The 9467-nt window shown below is 40.5% G+C and overlaps 1 protein-coding gene across 1 annotated transcript in view; it reads right to left on the minus strand.

The window, feature by feature from the left end:
* TRIB2 (tribbles pseudokinase 2) overlaps nucleotides 1–9467 on the minus strand; it is a 20034-nt gene extending 10567 nt beyond the window's left edge. Inside the window, exons 1-2 of the mRNA XM_010191231.1 lie at nucleotides 9193–9467; nucleotides 4918–5210 (exon numbers count right to left, since the gene is read on the minus strand). Coding sequence (XP_010189533.1) covers nucleotides 4918–5210; nucleotides 9193–9462 — 563 coding nt within the window. The 5' untranslated portion in view covers nucleotides 9463–9467. The remainder of the gene's footprint in view (nucleotides 1–4917; nucleotides 5211–9192) is intronic.

Consider the following 9467-nt stretch of genomic DNA (forward strand, 5'->3'; position numbering starts at 1 on the left):
AATGCATTAACGTACCTGTTCTCTATGGAAATTTAAGTAAAACAGCAACTTCTAACACCACAGGGGAAAAAGTGTCTGACAACATCACATTTTGACAAAGGCTGGGGAGGAAACTTAATAAAACCTATACAAAAATGAAAGGTCTACTTGGAAAAAGGTTGTTACATGCATACTGTATTTTTTTGTGGGATCAGGTTTGTATCACTAGGATTGCAAACAACAGAACTAGGTCACCTTAAAGTATCATTCACTCAAAGCTGAGAAATTCTAGAAGAAAAAAAAAGAAACAACATTCTAAAAGCACCAAATAAGTATGTTATGCTAACACAGGCTTTCTAAATTAGTGTATTGTACTGGCTTCATTCCCCTGGTGCAGAGCAAAAAGTGTCATATTCTGTTTATTTTCATTGAATCCCACCTGACTAGCATTTCTCATATTTACTCAAAGAATACGGGAAAATTACAATATCTAAATACCGAAATTATTTTAATTTTCCCTTCAACAAGTATGATGAATGTACAAGGTCTTAAGCTTCAAATATTACGACAGCTAATATTTTAATATAATTAAAGGCTTAAAAACGCACTAAAGAAATTAATAATTCTCTGACAGCAGAAATGTTCTTGTATTAAGAAAGCCACTGGAACAACCAACACAGAAATGCTTGATTTAATCCTGGGATCTTTGAGGTGGCTCTTTCTCAAAGCATCTACTATATATCAGACTGATTAACTGCTTTATTAGCCATACACTGTGTATAGTGCTATTTTTAGCACAACTCAAAAAGCCCTGCTGTTCTGCTACATCGTTATGGGACATCAGCTAGGAGAAGGGCACAGCCACTCTGCCCAAGGGCCTACTATGAGGACAGGCTGCACAAGGAAAACTGTAAATACCATGACATGAACACACCAAAAGTAATCAGAAGCAAGAGCTCCATAACATCAACATATACCTGGGTTAATATCCAGGACAATAAAAAAATTAACAATGTTGTTGGATGCAGGAAACATACAAAACCACATGTTTTATCTTAGCTCATCTCCACTGTTTTGGATTCAAGTTTTATTTAGAATTCTTAAAAGTATTCAAGAATCCTATAGGTACTATAGAAAGTCCAGTGAGACCCAGCATGGCAAGTCAGTGTTGCTTTCCATATTTTCAGTGCTCTGAAAGCCTCTGCCCTTATTTAATGGATATGCTGCTGCTTGCTAACCCAGTCTTACAAAACATTTCCAGCCATGCTGTAATGTCTTAGAAGCTCTGCTTCATCAAGATCGGCTGCATTTAAGGAGCTTAACTCTGAAATCTCAATACTACAAGACTGGCTATTTCACAAATGGAACCACTGACACACCTCCCCCCAGAAAACACAACCTTCCAACCTCTTATAAAAAAAAAAAACAAAAAAGAAAAACCATGAAAGACCTATGGTGCTTGGCAACAGCACACATAATTTTCATGGAATGCAATTCACCATATCTTCAGAATTTCTGCAGTTCAGGATTAAAAGAAGCTATAGAAAAAGTACCTTGAAACACAGACAAGTTGTTTTTTGTTTGTTTCCACACTGTAGATTTTTGGATTTCATTTTAAGTGCTGATATATTTACACACATGCAGTAGTCAGACATAACACAACATCACAGTCTACCTTTGACTTAGCACATCAAGAAAAAACACTAGTAAAATTAGGACCCCTACAAAATGCTTGGCACTACCAGCCTCCAACGTTACTTTTTCCCACCTTCTTACCTTCCCAGTTCACTAGACATCCCAAGGCACTGCAATCTGCAACATCTAAATAACATGCATTCTTAGCAGTGACACCAGAAGGAGCAAAGAGCACTCATGAGCTGCCAGATCAGCACCCTGAATCTTTGCAAATTCCAGCTGCAATTTAGATAATGGGAATTGGGTAAAAAGAGTTTCAGTGCTGTGTACACCCATCCGCAAGACTCCAGAAGCTCTGATTTCATATTGAACTACCAGGATATTACTAGGATCAATGGAAGGAGCATGTACTAAGAAATGCTTTAATTTTCTTTTTTAAATGAATGGAACTGCTTCCACATATCCTTCACATTCGCTCTGGATCCTCCAGTCTGGCAGCTCTCAGCTAAGAGCAGACAAATATCTTCTAAAGAAAAAAAAAATAAAAGAAGTTTTCCATTCATGTGTTGCCTGCATGCTGGATTTCTCATCTTTTCTTCTACCAAAATAAAATCTGTGAGAGTCTTCAAGAAGAGATAGGTTCAAAGCAGTAGCTACTAAAGGTGAACTGCAGAAAAACAGACTTGAAGAAATAGTTAGGAAAAAACTACTAAGAAAGGGCTCCACTGAAGAACAGGCAACACGCAGCAGCGGGAGCTCACACACATTTCTCAATACATCGTTTTCACCTCTTTTCTTCCTCCTTGGTTCATTACCGGTATCAAAGAGCCGTAGATGGTGCAGCACCCATCTCCCAGGCACTACCACACTGGCAGCTCTCAGCTGCCCAGCACGCCAGCACCCTCACCAGCACCAGCACCCTTGGGGAAAGGCGAACTTGGAGGGGTACAAGCAACACACAAACACCTCTGTGAACCTGGAAGGAACAGGAAGATTTTTCAACCTAAATATAGCAGCAGATTGAAAGTGATGACTGATTACTGTCTGATGATCAGAGCATGTGAAAAAAGACAGTTGCTGTTTGCTTCTATTTTCATCTCACACTATTTCAGCTCTGTTTATTTAGCAGAGAAAGGATTACAATACCTCTCTACTTACAAATCAACATTACATCCAGAAGAAAACCGCATTATGATTATCTTAAAAATAGCCAGCAAGTCATATTTGACCTTTAAAGTGAATTATTGTATAATTAGAAGACACTGTTCAAAAGGGAGTAACTATGATTTTGCAGTCTACAGTTATGTTAAAAACATTCACAAAAGCAAACACTGCTATTATAGTATGCACCACTCTTCTTGGGTGGCTAAAGGACTTGGCCCTGTGCCTCGCATTGCATTCAGTTCCTAGTAAGCAGCAGGGTAGGAGTTCAAAAGTATTCAGTGTGGGCCCACGCCTGCGCCCACCGCACTGCTCCAAGCTCACGCTGCATTCCCGCACCGTGGAAAGTAAGGGTGAACCCGAGAGGTTCTCCAAGTCTTGTCCTTATTACAAAACCATGCCAGTTTACATAAATCCCCAGGGAAAAAAAATACATTTTAATGTACAACAGAAAACATTCCTTCCTCTCACCTACTTTGTACGAGTTTCCTTCTTATCTGCAAAGGTGTTATAATGGTGTTTAATTATTAAACTCAGAGTAAAAGTTGTGGAAGTGCAATTTATCTCTATCTGCTTTGTATTTCTCTCTGAATGGACATTAAGCTAGTTTCATTTCAGGTTTTTTTATTTTAAGAGGAGAAAAGGGTAATCATACGCATTGGGGCTGCAGTAGAAAAATAAGAAATAGCTATTTGCTTTGCAGAGAACTGCCTGACCTGAATTAATAAGTGAAAATGTGTTTTATTTTTAAGTTTGTAAGGAGATTAAAAGGAGAGGTTTATTTTGCAAAACTCAGCTTGTAACGAAATTTAAGTAGAAAAATATTTAAACAGGATAGATGGTTGTCATTTTTATTTTTAGGCCAGGAACTTCACTTTCATGACTGAATTGTGTATTTTTTATAATTCTCAGATCACAGACTTACTGAGCCTGCAGAAAGCTTATGTGCCTTTGCTGTTGCTTAACTTCCCCAAACAGCCCAAAAAAATTGATGTGCACTGGTTATTTTAACGAAGCTCTCCAGAACATCCATTTCACTCTGCAACAGTTTGAACAAGCTTTCAGACAATCTATAGGATTTAACTAAAGGAGGAAAAACATCTCTGCATCCTCTATCAAGAAATGAAGAAGCACAAGGACAGGCTCTGCCCCTGTTTAGTTTCACTCTTTTCCTAATGGTCATCTTCCAATTTAATCCCTCCGTGAAAGCCTGAGAGTACTCTGGCAGTGTTCATGACTCCAGTGCTTCATGTGGAAGTTGCAAGTGAATATATGATGTAACAATGAAAACTGGTAACCACGAGGAAAGAGGTAAGAAGTTTCCACAGGTACAACAGTATGGCTATGGCTCAGCATCAGAAATAGCACTTCAACACCACATCTAGAGTGCCAAGTGTTATTTTTTAACTTGTCTTCTGAAATACCTTCCCCAAATCATTTACCACCCAACTACTGAGAGGAGAGTGCAAAGGGAGGAGACTAAAAAAAAAAAAAAAAAAAAAAAGGTAGTTCCCCAAGTACCATAAGAGCTCTGATACTAAAAACAGGCACACACACAGCAAGGCAGTTCTAGTCTTAGTATGATCAGTGACCACATAATACTCTCAGAAGCAGCCTACAGACCCTTCCCAACACGGGAAGCAAGAAGCTGTCCTCTAAGCAGTCCTTCAAACCACTGGTGGCCCTTCCCTCCAAAATATGTCAGCATTAACCACTTGGCCATTCTCTCTCTTCATGCCCCCCTCACTTGAATGAGATGTTTCAGGCCCAAACCCTCTTTGGCATACGGTTTTGCTCCTTCTCTCTTTTAACACCAGCAGCATTCATGACAGCAGAGCTCTTACAGACATCTAAGCAGAGCCTTCCTTCAGGAGATGTGCCCTCCTTAGGAATGCAGATGCTCCTCTAGATGGAAATGCAGAGGCCAGGCACGGATGCAAATGGCACTCTGTACTTGCTTTACTCCAAAGCCTAAGCCAGAAGGTTAAATGGTACATCCATCCCATGATCAGGTTGCTGAGGAAAATAAGGAAAGTGTAACGCCTTGTGTACCACAAATGAATGCTATGATGACAATGAAGGGTTGTAACTCTGAATATCTGACCTCTGGCACCCCACCTGTAAACCAAGAGAGACTCTTACCTTTCCTCATCCTTGAAAATAAACTTTCGCAGCTTGAGATCTCGCAGTACCAGTCCACCATCATGGCAGTGTGCAACAGCGGAAGCTATTTGATAGAAGAGTTTGGCTGCCTCCTCTTCTTTAAGCTTCTTGCAGGTACGAACAAATGAATGCATGTCCCCATAGCTTCTCTCAAAGAACACATATGCTTTTGTCTCCCCAAGAATTATTTCAGTAATTTGGTTGATATTTTTATGTGCAGGCAGACAAAAACATGGTGCTAGTAACTCCTGATAGCAGCCAATATCAAACACCTGCAGGAACAATGACAGTAAAGCCAGGGTTAGCAACACGAAGGACGGTGAAGTTATGGTACATCTAATTCTGTTAACAGAACCATCTCTAAGTACAATTTATGCTGCTGCTGAAGCTGCACCGATGTAAACAGGATGTCACCAGCTCACAGCACTGAGGACAAAACAGACTCCATAACCACACAGAACGCACACATAACCTCGACAGGAAAGGCCAGTCTTCAAAACTTGTAGCACAACTAGTTTCACTAATAGCTGATCAAATTTAGAATGCAATCTCAATTAAGCTTTAAAGACCAGAGACATACAGGAGCAGTGTTTAGAAGGAAATGTGTGTATCTTCTATTTTTCATCCAAATAAACTCATAGAGAACATGGCCAGTAGCTTTGTACTGAGAGAAGCTGTCATATTAAATCCACCCTGATCCACCAGGTCTCTCTCTCTCTCTTGATTTTATTAACCCATTAGAGCTTTAAGGATTTTCAGGTTTAAAATATCATCTAGTGCTATTCATGTTTACTTCCTGCCTTTCTTTCATCGCTGACAAACAGCAAAGTCACTTTCACTTTCAAAGTCTCAGTTTTACAATGGCTGTTTATAAGATCAGAAGGACAACCCGGGAAATAGTCCTCCCTGTTGGAGTGCAGACAAACATCCTTCAAAAGGCAGAGACAAAACCACCCTGAACTCTCTGCATTTCAATGGAGTGCTCTATTAAAAGCAAAGCGTCCCTTTACTAGTAAGTATGTTATCACTGATCTTATGAATGAGCTGCAAGAATTAAAAAGGCTGCTGGGAAACCCAAATATAAAAAGTTACTATAAATCTAGTGATGACGAATGAATCAGTATTTGAGTCAATTGAGAAATGCCCACATTACAAGAAGAAAGACTTCATTGAGAATAACAGAAGTCAGTGTGCTAAAAGAGAATATGAGCAAAGTATTGATAGGAGTGGATTTTATTTTTTAATTATACCTGCTCCAGAGGTACTACAAAGCAAGGGATTAGCATTTCCACCAGCATAAAAATTCTATTAATATGTAACTTACTCTTGGGTGGTTTGTTACTTTGGTAAAAAGAATTTAAGGTAGTCATGTGTTGTTCTAACTGAACATAAAAGTTAAGAACGGGTACAGGTCTCTAACCAACTGGTTTAAACTGCAAGTGCTTTTCTTCTTTTTGCTTCTTTCTAGTATCTGTATTCCAATAGCAGGTATTTGTATCTTCTCCAAGAAGCAAATCTCTCAGCTTTCTTTGAAGCTTTAAGCAGCTTTCAAAACTGAGCGCGAGAGATACGACTCAATAAAAATTTACCTGAGGCTTCAAAACCCGAGTCATTTAATGCTTCAGAGCACAATCCTAACAAACTCCTTCTGCAGAAAAGGACCCCATGAAACTGGGACACGTGCTCCTCACCCCATACCTGTTCTGCTATACTCCAGCACAGGCAAAAACAACCTTAAAGGCAGACTGCCAAACAGATTCAACACATTTTACTGGGGGTAGATTAGCACTGAGGCTTCTGGTGACATGGTGCGCCAGAGAAGCAGAACTGAGTTGGGGGGGGAGGTTGCTGCTAAAATCCCTGGTGTATAATTCATTCCAGAGGAGAATTCATTGACATTTGGATCTCAAAACTCATAACTACTACATTGTAAGTGAATGGGTCTTCCACAAAGCGGCTACTATAAAATAAAATTTAAGCAGGACATTCACATAGCTCAAACCCTCATATGAAAAAAAAGCCTTTCTAGAATTCTCTCCTAACTAAATTATCCTGATATAAATTAGTTACATTTTGTGGTTCTGTCTACATTAAATAAGTAGGTCTGGATACATACCAGTACTATGTTTGAATGGGGGGAGATGGGAAGCGCTATCATACTGCTACAGTCTAGAATACCTTTTATAAAGGGCTTCTTTGTATCCCAGCTTTTAAGATCCCTGGCCTCAATTCAGCAAATGTCCAATAAACTGCAGTTTGATTTAGTTCTCACTGGGAATTGGAAGTCAGAAGTTACCATTGTATGGATACCACAGAGCCCTGAAGCAAATAACGGCATCTGCACAGTCAGTGGGTACAGCCAAATGAATCTTGAGAATCATCAGTATGTGTCTGTTATCCAAACCAATGTTTCTGCAAGCAATCTCTAAGAGCATCTTCAATAAGATACCAGATAGCAGGTCTCTTAGCCGGAACGCTACTTGACAAATACTAGTCATGATACTACAGGCATTTTAAAGCACGCATTAAATTAAGATGAGTTCAGGACTGACAACTGCGTATTCACAAACTAGCAATTCAGGCTAAGATCATATTTTTGGAGCACAGCTAGGAGTAGTGCCTCATATATAACGGAAAAACTGTTACTATTCAAATAGCAGGATCAACTCAAAAACATACAGCTTAAAGGGAAGGAAAAAAAAATAAAATCTGCTCTTTGTAAGCTGCAGTTATGCTCTTCATACTGTTATCAAAACAGCGCCTTAATCCTGCAAACCAAACAGGAAACAAAGAAGAGCAGAGCCTCTGCTTTACTACTCGCTATGTAAGTTCACCTATAATTTAATGCAGAGCAGCAGCTTTGTGGGATCTGTTTATTTCATGACAAGATGCCAATGTCCTGGAGTGCAGCACTGTACTACTGCACCGAGCAGGGCTTTCATTCTAGAAATTCTCATGTTCTGTTTCAGTTTAGTAACAAAGCATTCAGTTCAGCATGCAATATTAGTCCTTTGCAAAGTCACGGGCCCTTTTTTCCCCTCTAAATAACCACTCAAAGTCCTAGGTTGCCTTAACATCAGGTTTTATAACTCAATCAGCAAGCATATTTGATTTGCCCCCTGAACTCCAATCTTTACAAATAGCAAACAGAAGCAATTATTTTCCTTTCCTTACTACAGCCTAGTCCATAACTTCTTATGAATCAAGTACGAGAAAGTATGAAACAGTCATCAATACCATCATTAATCCCTGGTATATAAACTACAATATGTCTGCTTTTCCATTTTGCAGCTAGTTGGACACTAGAAATTTGCCCGAGATAGTCAAATAGCACAATTCCATATTTTGGGAACAATACAAACACTGCAGCGTGCATTGCAAGGTTGCAATTTGCTACGTAGTTATAAAAACTACTACTGGGTACTGCCTCAGTCTGCTGTGCATAAGTCTGGGTCACTACAGACAATAAGAATCGCAATCTAGGAACAAAGGAAAATATTCCCTCAAACTGAAAGAAGATAAACATCCCTCCACAGGCGTGCACGCATGTAAGTGCCTTTTACCCACAGTTCACCTTTGAATAGCAGGAGCAAATTGGGAAGAGGCAAGGAAAAGCAAGCAGTCTATAAAGAGTGGGATAGCTATGTTGTCTGCTCTTCTAAAAACCGTAGGTGTGCAGGTTTTATTCTTGCTCAGTTGTGTAATGGGGGAGGATGCTGTTGGCAAACAACCTCCACGGTGAGGGAGCTCAGGCTGATTAATCCAATTTAGATTTTTTTTTAATAACTTTTAAGAAAAAAACTGCTGGCAACCTCCCCCCTCCCTGCTTCTGCATCCTCTTCCGTACCCCAACTCACAGAGCAAGGGACAGGAAAAATCGAGGAAGCCAGCAGGTCCCAACACCTCAAAATCAACTGGGGATTCCCTACTCCATTTTGAAAAGTGAGAGTGGGGAAAATGAGGCTTTCTCCTGATCTGAACTCACGTTAAGACCTACTTAAAAGGACAGCTCTTTCCAGAACAATATCACTAGGGTGAGAGGCAGAACTGGCTCCGGGCCACCGCTATAACGTGGCCATTGTCTAGAGCGGGGGAAAAGTTACAGGATGCGCCTTTAATCCCATCTCCCTGCCTTTTGTTTCTCAACTATTTAATAATTGAGCTACCCGACCGCGCTCGGCTCTCCTGCAAGACCCGGGAACCCTAGGCGCGACAGCAGGCTCACCCCGGGGGGACAAGGAGGACAGGCATTACCTTGCAAACCAGCTCCTCGCCGCTGTGCAGATGTACGGCTCGGAAAACGTGGTCTCCCTCGAGAGGCTCCAACAATAAGTATTTCCCGATGCAAGAAACGCAATGCGACAAGTTCGGGGTCTCCGGCGGGCTCGGCGAGCCTAGATTCGGGCTAAAACTCTGGCTTGGCTCGATGGACCGTATGGACGAGAGCTCCTCAAAATCCTGGGTTTTATTCCGCGGTCTCCCATATCGTGCTATCGTGATAGGGGTTGACCTTTGTATGTTCATGAGTA

Source organism: Mesitornis unicolor, unplaced genomic scaffold, assembly GCF_000695765.1.
Source record: "Mesitornis unicolor isolate BGI_N332 unplaced genomic scaffold, ASM69576v1 scaffold2489, whole genome shotgun sequence".
Taxonomy (NCBI): Eukaryota; Metazoa; Chordata; class Aves; order Mesitornithiformes; family Mesitornithidae; genus Mesitornis; species Mesitornis unicolor.